The sequence below is a fragment of the Bombus bifarius genome, unplaced genomic scaffold (genome assembly GCF_011952205.1).
Source record: "Bombus bifarius isolate JDL3187 unplaced genomic scaffold, Bbif_JDL3187 scf7180000008058, whole genome shotgun sequence".
In the NCBI taxonomy this organism is placed as follows: Eukaryota; Metazoa; Arthropoda; class Insecta; order Hymenoptera; family Apidae; genus Bombus; species Bombus bifarius.
This window is the reverse complement of record NW_022884422.1, coordinates 2,614,118-2,632,384: the sequence shown is the minus strand read 5'-3', so window position 1 is coordinate 2,632,384 and position 18,267 is coordinate 2,614,118. Positions and strand designations below refer to the sequence as shown.

Genomic DNA, 18,267 nt, shown 5'->3' with positions numbered 1-18,267 from the left:
ATAGCCAATGACGTCGCAGTTATGCATTTTAAAATGAAAAGTGTTTGGCGCGTTGCGAAATTCAAATTATAGTCAAAAGTAATTTTCATAATACTGTAATCTTAGATTTAAAAATTTAGAAGTAATAAGGTTGGTGATTCAGTAGATAAAATTGATATTTAAATTTTTGTACTTTCTTGCAATCACGTAAATAAAATTTATCAATAATTTAACATGCACTTACATTTTTCGACATTTTATAGTTACATTATACTTGTACTTATCTTTTTAATACTTATATCAGTGTTTTTTAATAATATTTGTGATACTAAAAAATTAATATTTATTAATAATTAATACTTCACTTATTTAGTCTTCCAAGTTCTTTAAGGGATACTATGTGAAAAACTACAATTATTAAGTTTACAATAATTTATTATATATCCATATATATGTATATACGTATATGTATTTCTACAAAACTAAACATTAATTAACGCATCATATATAGTTACATATATATATATAAAAAGAATAATATTATTTTTCATGACTAGCATTATATAAGCTCTTTTTTTCGATTTGTCAGTCCAGAAATACAAATGTTTTTATTTCAATGTCCTGTTTAAAATTATATTAGATTAGAATAGTAACTTATACTTGTAAAAATGTGTTTCAAAAAAATCATTAAGCATTATAAATTAATAACAGAATGATCTATAATATTCTTTACAATTTAATTATTGAGAATCCTTTGTTATTTAAATGTAAATGCTAGAAGAATAAAATATTCAATTCGTTTCTACATTTTTGTAAAGATGCGATAAGTAATGATTTACGAATACTTCAACTTTCTCTGATCTGTAAGGAGAACAGTTCAATTGAATCAACTGGTTGTATTTCGGCTGGATTAGTTGTCTATATTCTTATAAATAAAGAATAGACACAATCCATTGTTTGCCAACTATGCATGTTATTTTTGGTACTCTTTTTATAACAATATACCGTTCTCTACATTCTATGCTGTGTTAAATTTCAATAACTCATCTATCAAACGATCAGAAGCATATCTCTACAATGCTTTAGTTTGGTGATTCTCTTTGGTCTCAAGACGAGACTAAAGATAGCATTATTCTTGCCATTATAACTTACTTTGAAAGTGCTTTCCATTATACGGATCATAAGCATACACTTACTAATCCGAATATATCTTAAAATAACAATATAATATTGTAATAAATTAAGAAATAACTTATATGTAAATATTACAATGAAAAGCTAAAGTTGCTGTTATCTATGGACGGATTGGGAATAGGTTACTTGCCGCGAATCTTCATTCTTATAAAATTTTATAATGCATAATAAATATAGCATAGTATAGGAATGATTAAAGAAAAGGGAAAGAACACGTCCAATAATGTTAGTCTATGATATCAGAATAATTTGAAGGCACCTAGAATATTGTACTGCGGTAAATATATGTTAGAATTTAAAATATGTAATAAGTTTGTACATAATCAGTTCCAAATTCGTATAAAAAATGTATGTAAAAATTTGCGAAATACTAAAGTATCAAAATGTTATATTAATTACTAGTTCTCAAATAACCTATGATAATGAAGTTTAAGTATTTATGACTAGCATAAGACATGTTAAATTATGTTCCCATATACGGAAGAATTATTAAACATACTACTTGTCTTGTAAATATCATTGAACATACATTGGCAGTTTCAACATCTGATTCAGTCTGAAACAATATTACACCTTATTTCAGCTGTGCTGGTGTGGAAGATCTATCGTAAGACGGTGGTGGAGGTAAAGCTAATGATGGCGGTAAACTGGTAGTACTTGTCAGAGTAGAATCTAATTTCCGAGCTTCATGTTCTAATAACACTGCGTCTAATGATGGATCTTGCGCTACGGTTCTCAAAGAATCGCCTAAGGCCTGCCTTAATTGTTGCATTTCTCGGCCAGCTCTTGAACTTCGTAAGACGTATAATTGTCGACGTTTTATTTCTTGATTAAGTTGTTCCCGCAGTAGTTGTATCTGTTATTTATACATTTATTCATAAATGTAATGTATGTAACTATTCATAAACACTGCAAATATGTAAATATAAACAAAAACGGATACCTGATTTTCTAAACGTAAAACTTGTTGACGGTGACTTTGTTCTCTTGCTTCTAATAATTTCTCAGCCTGTAATTGAGCTGCTCGAAGTCTTTCAACTTCTCCGGTCCTATCTCGACTAAAATCAAATATTGAGTGCGTGTGACTGTAACTTGATTTCATTCTTATAAGCTCTGCTTCCTTCTCTGCAAGTTGTGTTTCTAATCTACGGACTTTCAATCTTAATTCTCTGTTTTCTTGCTCGTAATGATCTATATCGAAACTCGTGCCAAGTAATTCCATGTGTGCTTTTTCAGAACGTTCATAGCTTTTGCTACGGCTAGTTGATTTAAATAATGATAATTGCCGCTCCAAATTACGTTTATCAGCTTCCAATAATTTCATCTAAAACATATAAAGTTAATATTTCTTCATTCTAGTTTCTATTACAAATACTTACTTTATCATTAAGAGCTTCCATTTTTCCTCTCATTTCACTTCTCTCTCTTTGCGCTATTTGTAACTGTCGTAGCAATTCTTCGTCTTTGTTTGTACTTTCTTCCTGCGGATAAGCAATTATTCTCAATTGAGATTCTAAGGCACAACGTTGTACTTCATTATTCGCTAATTCATTTTGTAGACAAGTAATTTGATCCGTTAATGTTTGATTTGTATGCTTCAAATCATTCAAAGATTGTTGCAAAAATTCTATGCGTTCAGATAAAATTCTGCGTTCATTCTCAGTATTTGAAAGTTGTTTTTGTAACTAAAATATAATAAATAATAATATTTATATATAATAATAATTTCTTGTAGATGATTTTATTATACTGATACCTGTTTATTCTTCTCATTAGAAGCCTGTAGGGTAGTTGTTAATTCCATAATGTTGTGATGCAATGAATTAATTTCATTCTTTAATTCGCTTTCTGCATTGGATGCTTTTTCTAATGTAAGATTTAATTGTTCTATGGTAGATTTCAATGAAGTACAACGTTCTTCTAAACTCGTTATTGTTCGGTTTTGCGTATCATTTCGTTCTTGTAATTTCTAAAAAATCAATACGGAATAGTATTTCTTGTATCTTAATGTAAGATTAAGAATTGTATAATTAACATACATGAATGTTTGCATCTTTTTCCTGAAACATCATTTGTAATCTTTGAAGATCACCTTCCAATGACATTCTTTGCAATTCTAATTTTGTAGCACGGGACTCGCTTCTGTTAAGTTCCTCTTGTAGATTACGTTTTTCATTTTCTACTTTGCTCAAAGTTTGTTTCAGTTTGTCTACTTTTTCCTGCACATTCATTCATTCATTATACAACATTAAACTAGAAATATTTATTTTATACAAAACAGTGTCGAATATTCTTACCTCGGACTGTGTTTTTTCTTCAGAATTATTACTAACCATCATTTCAAGATTGACTATCTTTTCACGCAATTGCTCGCATTCTTCTGTTTTTAGTTGCAAAGCGTTTAACTAAAACATATTTATAAGTAAAAGAACGAAGCTATCAAAATAATATATCTAAAATGTACCTGCATTTCATAGCCACTCTGTTTTTGAGAAAATTTTACTTCTAATGAATTCTTTTCGTCCTGGAGTATTCTTATATTCGTTAATAAAGTGTTTATTTGCATATCTGATCTATTCTGAATCTCTTGAGTTTCTACCAATTGTTTTTTCAAGTTACACAATTCCGTTTTATAATCATCCTAAAATTTAAGTGAATATGTTTTGGAAGTTACAAATTATTCTGATAAACATGTAATCTTTTATTAATTACCCTTTCACGTTCGATTTGAGCTACTTGTTGCATGAGAGATCGTACACCTTTTCTAATAGTTTCAGGATCAACATCAAGTATGACATCTCTAGTAGAATCAATGTGATCTTGAGCTGGATAAGAAAGAAAATACATCAATTGTACTTGACATTATTACTTAATATACTACTAATATATGTATTAATATAAATACATATGTACCTCTTGCTGGGCTCCACCTTCTTGATGGACTCATTAATTTGAAGGGTATGTTAACACTTCCATCCAATTGAATACCTGCAATCCGACGTAATGTCGAAGCCACGCTACTTAATTTTTGTTCAACATCTTTCTTTGCCATTTCCAGTTGTGATAATTGGGTATCTAGTGCTCGAACTCGTCCTTCAGAGCCCCCAAGACGTGCCTAGTTAATGCAACGAATTAAATCTTTTATTTCGCTTTTGCGAACAAACTTTTTATTGCTATTTTACTTTGAGTTCTTGAATCTGTTGGGAAGCATCAGCTAGACAAACTTCCAAGTTATGCTTTTGGTCCTCGAGTTTTCTTTCACGACATCGACTATCCTCGAGACGAACTACTAGTTCTTGTTCTCTAACTCTCCACCGTTCATTTTCTTCATCTGCACGTGAACGCAACCTTCCGAGCTCTTGTCTTGTTACTTTCAAGCTATTATCAACATCCATTAGCTGTCCAAAAAATAATGATAAGAACAAATATTTTCTATTTTAAAGTACTTCATATCTTACCTGTTTCTTGACTTGATGTAATTGCAGCTGCAAACGTTCTCTTTCTTCTGTTTCGTTAGTTAATCGTGCTTGCAATTCTTTTTCATCATTTTGTGCTTGCGTGTTATTCTGATGAGATTTCTGTAACTCATCTTGAGTAAAATGAAGCTGTTTTTGTAATTGTAATATTTCTTTCTCCATATCACGAAGTTGCGCTTGAAGACGAGATCTCTCTGCATCTATATTCAATTTCATATCCTCCAATGCTTTAAAACGCAAATACACAAAATATAAATGAACATGATATAATAAAGAATGATTAGCATCATAATATAAATACCTGAAATTTTTTGGTACGATTCTTCTAACGTTCTACTTTGTTCTCTTTTTTCGCTTTCGATACGTTTCACATGTTCGCGTAATTCTTTATTGCTACTGTTATATTTTTCTTTCTCATACGTACAGTCGGCTAATTGCCTCCTAATATCCACTAACTCTTTACGCAATGTTTCGTTAAGATTTTCGGCTATAAATGTATATTCATTACCATAGGAATATTAAACATATCAATCTTAGAAGAAAATATAAAATCTACCATCTTTGAGCTTTCTAATAGTTTCGTGCAATTGATTTTGCAAACTATCAACTTTATCTTCCGTCATGTGTAATTGAACTTGCAACTCTTCAGATTCTCTTTGCGCTGATTCTCGTTCTTTCCAGAGTTCTTCAATTTTTAATTCAAGTTTTATCTTTTCTTCATCAGCTTTTAGTTTAGTCTCGTCTAATTTTGTTTTAAAACGGCTCAATTCATCGCGCAATTGATTTGTATTATTACGTTCCTGTTCGGCACGCGCTGCTGCTTCCCGTTTCATTCGTTCCACATTGTTCTTCTCTTCTTCCATTTCACGTAGAACAGTCTCCAATTTCTCCATTAATGCTTGCTGATCATGATGAGCTGTAAACGCAAAACATTTTTTAGCCTTTATTTTTTATGCTTTACATACATATTTACTACCTATAAGAAGAGCTTGTTGTTTATCATTTTCTGCTCTCAGAAGAACTTCCTCATGTTGTTGACACAAATTTTCTATGTGCTGTTGCATTTCATCTATCCTTTGCTGCAATTGATTTATCTCATTATCTTTCTCTCCAGTAAGTTGCAACAGGGATTGTTGAAGTCGTTTCTCTAAGTTTATTTTTATTTGTTCCTGGAAATTAATTCAATTAATTTATTTGTATATGGACAGTCGCAATTTAAATGTCAATAAATATTATACTTTTTCTTCATTTAGTTTTTTTATATTATCTTCACTATGTTTTTTCACGTTGGAGATAATTTGTTGAAATTCAGCTTCTTGGTCGCCGCTTTGTTGCGTTAGAGTTTGCTTTATTTCATGTGTTCGTTTCTCACTACTCTCGAGTTCCTTCATTAATCGTTCTACTTGTCCTTTTAAGCTTTCCTGTTTTATTAACAACTCTTTCTGTTCCTTTTCTAATTGTGTCTTCTTTACATGCATATTTTCTAAATTAGTTTGTGTATCAAATAAGACGCCTTCTAACGTTTCCTTTTCACTACGCATTGATGCAAGTTGCTCCTGTAGTCGTTGTACTTCTTTTTCATTGGTTTCTAAGAGTACCTATATAACCAAAAATAATTGTAGTGTAAAGAAGTAAACGAATTTTAAATAATTGTTTATAATATTCACCTGTTTCTCTTCATTGTCTTTTACGAGATCTTCTAAATTTCGATTTATTCTTCCATTCATTTCGTTTGCTTGTTCTAATCTTTGTCTGACTCTCATTAATTCCTCATTTAATGTTTCTTTCTTTCGTGCCAAAACTGACAACTGATTACTTAAATCTCCACGCTCACGGGTAACATGTGCTACTTCTATTTCAATCTTCTCCTTCTCGATCTCCAAAAATTTTACTTTTTCATTCGAAGTTGCTTTCTCTGACTCCAAATCGAGTCTGGTTTGTTCTGCTTGAAGTAATTCTTTTCTTAAGGAACCCAGATCACTTTGCTGATCAGTGCATTGACTTGCTAATTTGTTTTTTTCTTCTGTTATCTAAATTTAATATATAATTCTTAATAATAAACATTGACAATATTTTGTAAAATATTACCTTTTTTAATTCTTCTTGTAATTGTTGTTTCTCTTGTTCATTATTGCTGCAGACTGTTTCTAATTTCATTAAAACTTCTTGTAAGTCTGATTTTTCTAATAGTACACGTTCCAATTCTAGTTCCAAATCACCTAAATGAAAATAGATACAGATAAATCTGTATTAAATAAATATATTATGAAACAAAAGCATTGTTTATAAAACATTACCTTTGCTTTTTTCAATTTGTGAAATTAATCCATCTGTTTCTAATTTTTGTTGTTCTAACATATCTTTTGCCAGATATGCTTTACTCAATTCTTCCCGTAAAGTTAGCAGTTCCTCTCTCATTTTACTGCATCTGTCTTCTTCTGAACGTAGATTTAGTTCTCTAGCAATTTAATTTTTAAATAAATCAGTTGGTAGCAAATAAAGACAAAAGAATGCTTATTTAACATACCTTAATTCTACATCTTTAGATAGTCTACTGAGCTCACTTTGAAGATACAATTTTTCATCTTCCAAGTTATCACAAAGCTTTTGTAATTTGTTATTAGCTTTCTGTAATTTTTCGCAATCGCTATTTAAATTTTCCATCTAAAAATAAATGTTTTGCATTAACGTGAACAATAAAACGTATGTATTTATAGAAAAAAATATACCATACCATGCTGTTAATTTCTACTCTGCTTTTGTCAAGTGCATTTTTTTCTATCCTTACAGTATCAAGCCCTTTTTGTAACATGTCTTTTTCTTGATTAAGTTGTGAGCAGTGTGACCGAATTGTATCCAATTCAATAATTAATTCCTCTGTTCTCTTCTCTAAAGTTTTAACATTCTCTTCTGCGTTTTCGAATTGTTTTCGAGAAGATTGTAACTGTTCTTTATTGGTTTGCAATTTTACCTAATGTAATAGATTATTGAAATATATTGTTATATAAATAAGAGAGTATTTTATAAGCTGTGAATTCTGTATTTTTACAATTTACTAAAACATAGAATATAAAATCTTCACACCTGAAGCTCGTGTATAGTCAACTGATATTTATGTAGAGCTGCTTGTACAGCACTGATAGTACTTTCAGCAAAGGCTGGAATGGTGTTGCTTCTTGTACCTCTTTTTGGTGATTTTTGGGGGATTGGTCCAGTAGGTGACAAATGAAGATGAGGAGGTGCCTGGGTAGATTCAATTTCGCGAGTTTCTGCATCTTGGATTACAGCATGTGCTATATCCCTCAATGCAGATTGTAAAATTTCTATATCATCTTGTAAGCGTGAATTACGATGTACTTCTGCTTCGGCCTCCCCACATCTTTCTTCCTAAAAATAAAATATAATTATTATAACTATTTTATGTAACAACTATATTGTTTTAATTTCGATAATTACCAAACTATGAACATCACGAATAAGTTGATTGATCTTTTCCTCTTTTATATGAATTTCATTCTGAGCTACGTCATATTGTTGTTTAAGTGTTGTTAATTCTGTTTTTAAGTCAGTTGTTACCTGTTCCTGTGCTTGTTGAACTTGTTGAGATATCTAAAATATGATGAAATTAAAACACATATTAAAACTTATTCACATATATGTACCATTGGTTGCATAGCTGCTTGCATTCTTATAGCGAATCCTGTATTATTACAAGCCGACGAGACATCGTTAAACGTAGAAATAACGCTATTCTTCATTTTTAATAAGTCTCTTTCCGTACTAGACTTTATCTCTGCAAATAATCGTTTTACAGAAACAACATCACGCCAAAGATTTAATAATCTATTATGTTCCGAAGTATAATATTCATTAAAAGCTTGTTCTTCTTCTCTCCATTCCTCTTCCTTGATAGCCAATTCTTCTCTTAAAATATCCCAATCATTACTTAATTTCTGTAAATCATTTGTGAGTGCTTCATTTGTTTGATGAGATTCTTCTAACTGATCTTTCAAAGTTGTATTTAATTGCAACAGTTTTTCACATCTAAGCAAGGGACTAGTATTTTAATATTTACTTTGATAAGTTTATTCTATCTGTAAAGAAAGAGGATGATACCTTTTACGTTCTTCTGCCAGTTTTTTTAAAGCAGTGTCTAAATCATGAACCTGTTCCTCACGTATTTCCCTTAACGTTTGATAAGCTGCATCTAAAACAGAAGTTGTTGGAGATGTAGAACTCGCAGCCTTATTAGAATCATATACAGCAGATTCTGCCATTTGACTTTCCAATTCAGAACATTTTTGTTTGTATTGCAACACCTAAAAATATGAAATATTAATATTTGCAAAATTCATTGTAAATTCAAAAAGACCTACTTTGGCTTGTAAGCGGGAAACAAGAGCAGCCTGATGTTGTTGTGCTTGTCTGTATGTATCCAGACGTCTTTTGTAATGAGCTGCTTCTTCTTCAAGACGATGTCGTAATTCATAATTCTGTCTAACTAATGCATCTGGTGAAAGATCTTCTTCACTTAAACGATCTCCAGCACCACTTATTGTGCTACCTGCAGAATCCATTTTACCACCTGTACTTTTTTCTACCTATGAAAATATTGATCCTTTATAAATGGACATAATATCTTATACTTGATAGCTTAGGGAACAAAAATTTAATAAAACTTTTCTTACATCAATACCTTAATAAATTCTTAAAAATTCTCGTGTTATATTATTTGATTTACAAATTATAATTACATCATAAATTTGTTGTCTCATTCTTATATAATTACAGATACTATGTACAATATTTGAGAACTACTTTTTATTTATTAATGTAAATGCTATTTATTTTTACCATACATATTATATATTCAGTTTTGTTTTCCTATTTTTATCATTAAAATGTTGCATGAATTTTTAGTAAACTATAAAATGCATTCATCATCATTTAGTTAAGGTTAGGTTTCTGTTTACTGTTTACTGTTGCTTAGTAAGTGAAGTATGTACATACATTTGTAAAAGGACCTAGGTATAGAATTATAGAATACTGGGTGTATGCAATGTTTGTCTCTCCGCTTATTTACGATTACCGCGTATAATAAAATTAAAAATTACTGTATAATTAAATTAGATATAAAATAGTTAACAAGAATGAATAAATGTTAAGTAGTCAATAGAAAACTTTTGAAACAAATCTAATGTCCTTTGTATTTAATTATCAACTATAGAATACTTCTTCAATATTCGTTTAAGAAATAAAAGCTACATAAATATGTTTTGTCGTAATATATTTATTTTTAAATCCAGAGATTTCTCCAGTTAACTATGTTTCATTTTCGTTGCGCTAGCGCATATTAAATAATAGCAGAAATAATTTAATAAGATAACCAAACTTATACCTCTTTTGTTTTATTAGGGCCTCTGAGAAACGGTGGTCGCCGCCTCTCCATCTGTCCCCTCGTTGATAATTGTGAAATTCCTTTAGACAATGGCTAGAACAATATTTTTACATTTGCAATAATCTTATCATTAATCCCCTTATTAATTCCTAATTCTACTCCTAGACTTACTCTTAGTTCCTATTCCTAATTTTCCACGATAAATGTTTGCAAAACTTATATATTCATCATACTGCACAACGCATTAGTGCATATTAATAAAGTAAAGCAAAGCAATTTTTATGCATTATCTTCGATATAATATTCTTTCAAAATATTATTGCTTACGTTAATACGATAGGAAGAAAGGAAGGAAAAATAAAAGAATAAACGATAAGAAGATGATCTTTATAATATCTGATTATATAGTACCTATGTCAATGTAATTACTGTTATACTAGATCAGTTTAATCTTCTTATAGAAGCAATAAACAAGGCTATTTAAAAAATATTGTTATCGAAATGAGGACAAACATATTTACTATGGAATTTTCGTCCTCCTTTTTTATGATTTCATTAAAATTGGTTCAATTTGCACGAAAGACAGGAATTATAATCTGGGAAAGGTTTAAAAATTCCAAAGAATTGCGAGCCTCTTAATTGCTCCAGGAATCGGTAGAGAAATCGCTCATAGTCATACTTCTCGATTTTCTTCTTTTGTTAGAGCTTTGTCGTATCCGGTATCTGCGAGAATGGAAGTAGAAGAAGCACGACCCTCTGCCAGGCACCGAATGGCACCAATCGATATGTATATGGCCAAACTGGCTCCTCGCGAGGATATCACCCTCCGAATACGCTATTCCAACTTTTCTACGACTTCGTATACACGACTTTCTATCGATGGAGCATTTTGGCCGATCAAGATATAAAATCAGAAATTCGGCGATTGATCGAAATTGATCGAAAGCTAAAACATATCTTCAAGGATAGAAGAATCACTTTGAGTTAAACCAGTATTTTTTATCGTAACTGGCAAAATACTTTTGCAACTTAGTGCGTTTTGGTTTGACGCAACATACAATTAAACGAGCTAGTGTTCATTTTCCAAAAATAGCATCTAATAACTAGGCAAAAGACAAGAAACCAGCGGTGATTTAGCATGATCAATTTTGTGCGCAAATCAGCCGGAGAAGTTCAACGTACGAGTTGAATGCAGCATGGGAAGCCATGGTTTGAGCAACCCCTCCTGAGAATCTCGCAGCTGTACTAATAATCACGACAAGATAAACCACGTCGGTACATTCGATGTTCCGCGTCAATAGTAATAACAATTAGCTCGTGTTCGCGCGGTGAACAATGAGCTTAAAAGTTTTTGAAACCCGATAATTTACAACTCTCGTTTGATCACGTGTCCTGACTCGAAGCGGTATCCAGTTTGAAACTCGGGACAATTACTCGTGGTAATTGCACGATATCAGGAAACATAGGGCGACGAGATTTACCGAAGTTTATTTAACCGACTTATTTTAAATAAATTCTAGTTTTTCTGTTGGTTCGCCGCGATACCGAAGTTTTCAGTTATCAAACTTAAATATGTCTACATAGTGGTTTATTTAATTTAGTTTAATTTTATTTATTTATTTAAGATTAACGTGAAGAGTCCACTGGTATAGTCGTTATAATGAGATTAATAAAAAGCAGGAGAAATACACGAAAATAACTAATAGCAGAATAAAGTACAAGAACAAAATAGTAATAATAATGATGATCATATAAAAGTAAGAAAAGAATAATGAATTTATAATAATACAAACTAGTCAATAGCAAAGATAACAATTACAGTATACAATTAAAGTATAAATTACAAGAAAGCAGAAAAATACATAAATAGGCTAATGGTAGAACAAAGTACAACAAGCGAAATAACAGTAATAGCGTTTATAAATGATATAATCAAATAATTTGATTCATAGAAAGAGATCGTCCAATTGGATTTAAAAAGTTCTTACGATTTAATTACTTTAATTCTTATTGCGTATCTAGAATCTATTAAAAGTTTTATCGAAGAAGGGCTGCTTAGAAAAATGATAACAATAAATGATAATGAAGAATAGTTTAGCTTCGGTGCTAAGCAGATACGAGTCAGAGGTATAGCCCTTATCACCATTCCACACATTTGTACCTGTCTATACAATGAAATTGTATCATTGTTGTTAAAATAATCCTCCAAAGGAATTACGCGGTGGCGCATAAATTCAAGCGATCGCGATAAATTGTCAAATCAGTAATCTGTATGTGATCGTGGAGTTTGAACCGTGTCAAAGAAACGAAGGAAGCGAGTAAACCGGATTAAACTGCACATTTGCATATCTGAACAAGTTTTTACAGACGGCGGTTCCGTGGGTCATCGAGATTTCACCTCTTCCATCGTATTTCTCCTTTTTCTCACATTATCCCGCCGGTGATAACCGCGCTCAGATATTATGTGCATAGCCTTCCGCTGCTCTTCTATGATGGGATAGTTCTACCGCTTTCCTTCTTCGTCTTTCTCTCTTCCCTCTTCATCGACTTTTTTTTCGATGTTGCATATACTAAACGAAGTCGAGAAGTTTCTACGATTTTGAATTATCTTCGACATTGTTTTCACTCGTGCTTGGCATCCATAATGAGATAATGGCGAATGTCAAACAGCGAAAGAAAAAGTGAATTGTCGGAAAGGCATTTCAGTCGGGAAGGTAATTGAAGAGATAGGAAAGCTTTTTTCAACTTTATCGCCTGATTGCTGGTACACGCTTCGAACCATTCGATTCATTCTTTTCCAGAAATTTCTACCCCGTTGTCTTTTCTTCTCTGTCAAACAATGAGTTATTAACTGGTTGTGTGGTTTTCACAAGAAACATTGATCGGCAACTGTATTTTCGTTTATGATGCAACTTCGAAGAAGAAAGAAGGGGAATATGCATCTTGAATTCGTGGCTAATACTATACGTGAGTAATTTTGACACTTGATCATACTTTAAGAAATAAATTTGATCGATTAAAATATGATTAGATATATATTATCAAAAAATCACTAACTACATGTAAAAAATATTACGGAGTATTAGCGCAGCTAAAAATTTCTTCGAATGATATCAAAGCATATCGTTACCGATAAGTGCATCGAATGGGCATAGCGTGAGAGAATCCGGGCTCATTACACGAGAATTCACGGTCACATAGTTTCACAAAGGGACGCCTATGTTCGCCCTTGACCATGCGAAAATTAACTTCGATTACATTCTTTGAATACCAAATCCATTTATAGCTCATTACACCGATGCTGTCGAAACTTCATAGGTAGATGGAGCGCGAAACTTTTTTTAATTGACTTGATTAGCTAGAATCAAAACAGTGAGTTAGTTGATTATAATTTTGGTAATCCAATACCCGGGGATTAATCTAGACGTCTTGATAGAAATTTGCCAACACATTTTGTTTAATGCAAAGTCTTATTATGGAAACGCTATAAATATGTAAAAATAAATAAATGAACCAATTGATAACTTAATTAAATAATTCCATATAACCGCAATCTAGAACTTGTATGACCTTAATAGTTCTGATTATCCAATTACACTTACGCATCACGTGCGTAGATGATGCCTTGATGATTATCCAAGAGTAATGCAATTATATATTACTTAATCGCTGTATCCATAGAGTGGAATTTAACAAAATCATGTAAAAGCCAACATGGTTACGTTATAAATGCAAACGCTAAGTTAAAAAAAACGGTGATCTACGGCTACAGCTTAAAAAGAGAAATAAAAATAATATTAAATCTTAGCAACGGCCAATGTACAGTTAGATATTAGATTTCATACGCAAATTCATATTTGAAGTCGGCTATCAAAGGCGCCTGAATATCTCCAATATTTTTATTGATTTTATTGTTCGGACGGTTTCATCATTCCAAAGATCGAAGATAGCGCTTTCTTTTATTGGCCTATCACGGCTTCGTTACAGATCATTGAAGAAACAAGCACGTTATATTTATAATACGACGTCGCGTAAAATTAATAACTGCTGTATCGAGAACTCGTTAACTAATAAGGACAGTGAGACGTGACGAAGCGAACGTCTTACGGAGCCCGGGGAAATTACCACGGTCAATGTTCATCGTTCGTCCGGTTCACGTGTTAAGTGATACGATTCACGCAATATGGAGAAGCGATTGCGAGACTTAAACAAAAAATATGACTTCACTATACGTGATTAATAGTGTGCAAATTAATTAGATATCTTCTTTCGACCTTTTTTTCTCCCTTTGCTACTTTTTTTACTTGTCTTATTTCTTGCTCGCATTTGAAATAGAGTAGTAGCGGGGAAACACGAAAACGCATAAAATTGTCGAGTTAAGAATGGCGGTAAGTTATTGATACAAATATCTATACGCGATATGTAACAAGTTTTATTTGATAATTTGCTTTCGCGTTCATTTTAATAATTTTAATTTTAAAAGTAGGAACACTTTATGACAAAGAAAGCGTGTATAATGATTACTTTAAGCAACTTATCGACCAGTTTTAAAGGCGACATACATACATGCAGTTAAATGCGTGGAGAATGTGTACTTTTCGCGTACTATATTTGATTGATGGAAGATAGATTTATAACACGCGATACATTTTATTGTGCATCTATATCATGACCTTATGCAATTTTGTGTGTGTTGTTTTTCTACTTATTTATACTGATATTCACGCAAAATAATTGACGCAAACTAAAAGGCTATCTGTGAATTGCAAATCTATCTGTAAAGGGAGCAGGAGTGCGGCTTTAAGAAACGCGCGACAGATCCCGATAAGCCAGTAAACACGTGGTAAACCGGCTTGAGTGGGGTTCTATGACACGTGACAGAATCAACCCCAACCATGAAGTTCGGCCAAATTACCTACTACATCTGAACGCGTGTCACCCCATCACCAATGCGTCACACATCTATGAAACTGGCCACTGGTCACCCTATTGCCACCATCATTAATTATTATTTATTTATATCCGTATGCAAACCGGAAATAAGATTTTTAACCGCATCATGCTAAAATCAATAAGACTTAAGAAGCTCAACAAACATGTATAAGTATATTCATGTTTTAATGAAAACCGAAAGTCAATAGACAAAAAACATTCCATTTTTTGCAATGAAACGTACAAATTAAGAAAATTAGAGTATTTGTAAATTTTAGTACATTCGGCGTAGTAATTGCTGCGTACTAACTAGATTAGTAATCTCAGGTAGTTAATGATAGACAATTATAGGTCGGAGATCATTATTCGCGAAACGATGGAAACCCAAGAATAGCGGTGTTGAGTTCGTTTACTCGATTCTCCATAGTATTGCCCGGTACACCGGGTTTTAGTTAATGGAAGGAGTCAATCAATCCTAACTATTACGAAACTAGTGAACCAGTAGTGCTAATTATCTCATTTCTCCGCGTCGAGTTTATTGCACCTGGAGATCGCGTACGATCGAAGAATTTGTTGATTAATCGCGTGGCAAACGCCATCAACTCTGCTCTTCAGAATTAATTTCAGTTTGTGCAACGTGACAAGACTTTAATATTATACTAACGAGCCGAAAAGAAGGATTTATCTCTCCGTCCGTGATAATATAAATTACAAACGTTTAGTTTCATTTTTTCAAAGTAATAAATTTGACCGTACATACGTTTTATCGACAATTAGAAACTAAATATTGTACATTTCGTAAGGAAATTAGCTAACCAATTACAAAAAACTAAAAGACTTCGTAAACAACTATCTCCTTTGATTTTAAATATCAATTATAAGCAAGCGAATCAAATAAATATCGGTACTCGATTAATCACAGTGGAAACTGCAGGTCTGTTATCACTCGACAAATAATTGTACTAATCAGATAATTCGCTAATAAATCACCAAATGTCGGCGAACAAAACAACGTATAAAGATCTGCGTGGACAAGTGGCATATACATATAGTGAAATGAAATTACAATCGCGATTATTTTCTTCGCCACAACTCACCCGTGACATCTCGAGCGGTTTGTCGTGGCAAAAAGATGTCTGGTATCAGCGATAACTAGAATGAGAGTGTGAAGGTTGATGTCGGAGGATGGCTGGCGGCGATACAGTTTCTTCAGGGCCTTTTAACGCTCGAGGAAGTACGATTACGCGTTCGACGCGGGCAAACGGCTGGCCATTACTGAAGCGCCCCCGAAGTCGACCTCGACGCCGACCTCGACGCCGACATCGGTAACAGCGCGACGTCGGCGTCGGCGTCGGCGTCGTGATGCTCCACCACCCGATCTCGATCGCGTGTTTAACCGTGCCCACGCGAGCTCTCTGATTCTAGCTCGATCCACCAGAGATCAGGGATAGTTATTCGCATCGTATACCGTTATTTCGCTAGCACCGTAAACCTAGTTTCACCGATTAACCACGCCAGTTAACGGCTCTCGTGATAACATTTGCCATGTACCTATATCACGTAATTTACGAGAGTCGAACTTTCAAGCTATCGAGAAATGTCTCATCGTATCGCGGTTTATCGCGTATATATTTATGGCAATACAAATCTCCTGATCACTTTCTATAGATTTTGTTTATAATTTGTGGATAGCGTGATTAAAATATTTATGAAAATGAAGAAGTCAACAGAAGGAGACTCGTACATGTATATTATTTCCCTTTATGTAGGTTTATGTAGGTATATTGTAGTCATCGAAAGTAAAATTGAGTTAGATTCCAAAATCCTCGGCTAATGTCAGATGTCTTGTTTCACCTGTAGAGTATAATGTAATAGAATTCTCAAACAAATATCTTTCTTGCAATTACTCGGTAAAGCAGGGAGTTCCGCATTATTTCGTGCACGCAGGGAAAAAATATTTCTGCCGATTCATTAATCGTTCAACTTGTCGTTGGAGGAAATCTGTGGCTGGTACCCTTAACATAATGGTTTCTCGATCTTCGTATACCTTCGTGGAAAACTTTTATCTGAGCCAATCATTTCAGTCACGACATTTAAGCTTCACGAAACAAACCGCGGTAACTCGGAGATTTACGATCAACCAGTGTCATCGAACCGGAAGCAACTATTCGAGACAGTTATTGTTTTCTCAACACAAATTATTTATAATCTTACGGCAATAATAGTGCGACAGAAAACTTTAAAAAATAATAATAAATTTAACGGGAACAAAATTTTATTAAATTTCTACAGTCACAAATGCCATCAACAATACAATCATAGAAGATTATTGTTAAAAAGATTATAATAAATTAATGTTATTTGTTCGATGTGGTTTTCCATAAACGTAGACTCGGTAATGAAATCCTCGGGAGTGTTTCGACCTGAACTTAATTTTAATGAAATTATATCCTATCCCACCGGATGTCACCCACATAGCTCCGTTGTTCTCGTCAGATAGGGAATCTACTCCTATACATGTGATCGTCACATCGGCTGGTCCATAGTCTGCTTCCACTTCCTGTAGGCGAATAATGCAAATCACTATTAAAAGTCTCCTTTTATATCTTCAAAACTGTTTATATCTTTTTGTTTACATCCATTTTAATTTCTTAAATCTGTTTAAACTTATCGGGGAGAAGATAATGATAAAATAATGAAGTAATAAAATAGCGCGAAAGGGCACGCGAAATCTCACTGGTAATAATCACGAAACGTAAATTAAAAATAATATCATTTGATACAATTTCAGTAAAGGATCAGTTTCTCTCAATTTGAACTTTGACAAGCGTCAATGATGCTCGTGTGTCATAGATGTCTGGTCATCGACATCACCTTGAATTATATGTAGTACGTACTTGATATGCACCGATTCTGTACGATCTTCTGACGTCGTAGTCCCAGATAAGTTGCTCATCTGTCCCTCGTTGACACTGCTCGTTTCTGTAGGCGACAACGACCAGTAGGTTGAACAAGAGAAAAAACACGACAGATCTCATCCTCTTGTTACCAGATTTAGTCAATTACAACTGGATAGATAGTGATCAATGGAAAAAACACCGCTTGACTAATGAAACACGGCAATTGTGTTGTCAATTGTTCGATTTAAACATCAACAACAGATGGAAAATACAATTTATTATCGAACAGACCAATGCTGCGTATAGAACTAACAACCAGACTGTATTAATAGCCGACCATCGATACACCGAAAGTTCCCCCTTCTGGTTACGATATGTATTTACTCTC

The 18,267-nt window shown here is 32.9% G+C and overlaps 2 protein-coding genes and 1 long non-coding RNA gene across 5 annotated transcripts; 1 reads left to right on the top strand and 2 right to left on the bottom strand.

Annotated features, from left to right (window-relative positions):
- Nucleotides 1-1,679: 1,679 nt before the first annotated feature.
- LOC117208245 (rootletin) lies at nucleotides 1,680-16,266 on the bottom strand. Of its 3 annotated transcripts, none has more exons than XM_033449238.1 (27): nucleotides 16,077-16,266; nucleotides 10,048-10,140; nucleotides 9,026-9,250; nucleotides 8,766-8,968; nucleotides 8,312-8,693; nucleotides 8,106-8,258; nucleotides 7,734-8,036; nucleotides 7,384-7,620; nucleotides 7,177-7,313; nucleotides 6,947-7,107; nucleotides 6,738-6,868; nucleotides 6,317-6,679; nucleotides 5,888-6,247; nucleotides 5,626-5,818; nucleotides 5,206-5,565; nucleotides 4,951-5,136; nucleotides 4,632-4,849; nucleotides 4,356-4,571; nucleotides 4,087-4,288; nucleotides 3,886-3,998; nucleotides 3,638-3,814; nucleotides 3,471-3,578; nucleotides 3,213-3,392; nucleotides 2,930-3,142; nucleotides 2,553-2,858; nucleotides 2,117-2,497; nucleotides 1,680-2,029 (listed from the first exon to the last, which is right to left on the bottom strand). In XM_033449238.1, the coding sequence occupies exons 1-27, from the start codon at nucleotides 16,083-16,085 to the stop codon at nucleotides 1,748-1,750; spliced, it is 5,892 nt and encodes a 1,963-aa protein (XP_033305129.1). In that variant the 5' UTR covers nucleotides 16,086-16,266; the 3' UTR covers nucleotides 1,680-1,747. The 3 variants fall into 3 exon arrangements, with proteins under 3 accessions (XP_033305129.1, XP_033305128.1, XP_033305131.1); XM_033449237.1 differs by having other exon boundaries at nucleotides 1,748-2,029; nucleotides 4,632-4,876; nucleotides 16,077-16,085; XM_033449240.1 differs by lacking the exons at nucleotides 10,048-10,140; nucleotides 16,077-16,266 and adding an exon at nucleotides 9,346-9,656 and having other exon boundaries at nucleotides 1,748-2,029; nucleotides 4,632-4,876.
- On the top strand, nucleotides 12,583-13,014 carry LOC117208251. The gene is made up of 2 exons (XR_004487653.1): nucleotides 12,583-12,761; nucleotides 12,849-13,014. It is a non-coding gene; the product is annotated as an uncharacterized LOC117208251 (long non-coding RNA).
- A 970-nt stretch (nucleotides 16,267-17,236) lies between the features above and the next one.
- Nucleotides 17,237-18,267, bottom strand: LOC117208250. Its single transcript, XM_033449253.1, has 2 exons — nucleotides 17,877-18,267; nucleotides 17,237-17,539 (listed from the first exon to the last, which is right to left on the bottom strand). Exons 1-2 carry the CDS (start codon nucleotides 18,015-18,017, stop codon nucleotides 17,321-17,323), a joined length of 360 nt encoding a protein of 119 aa, XP_033305144.1. The 5' UTR covers nucleotides 18,018-18,267; the 3' UTR covers nucleotides 17,237-17,320.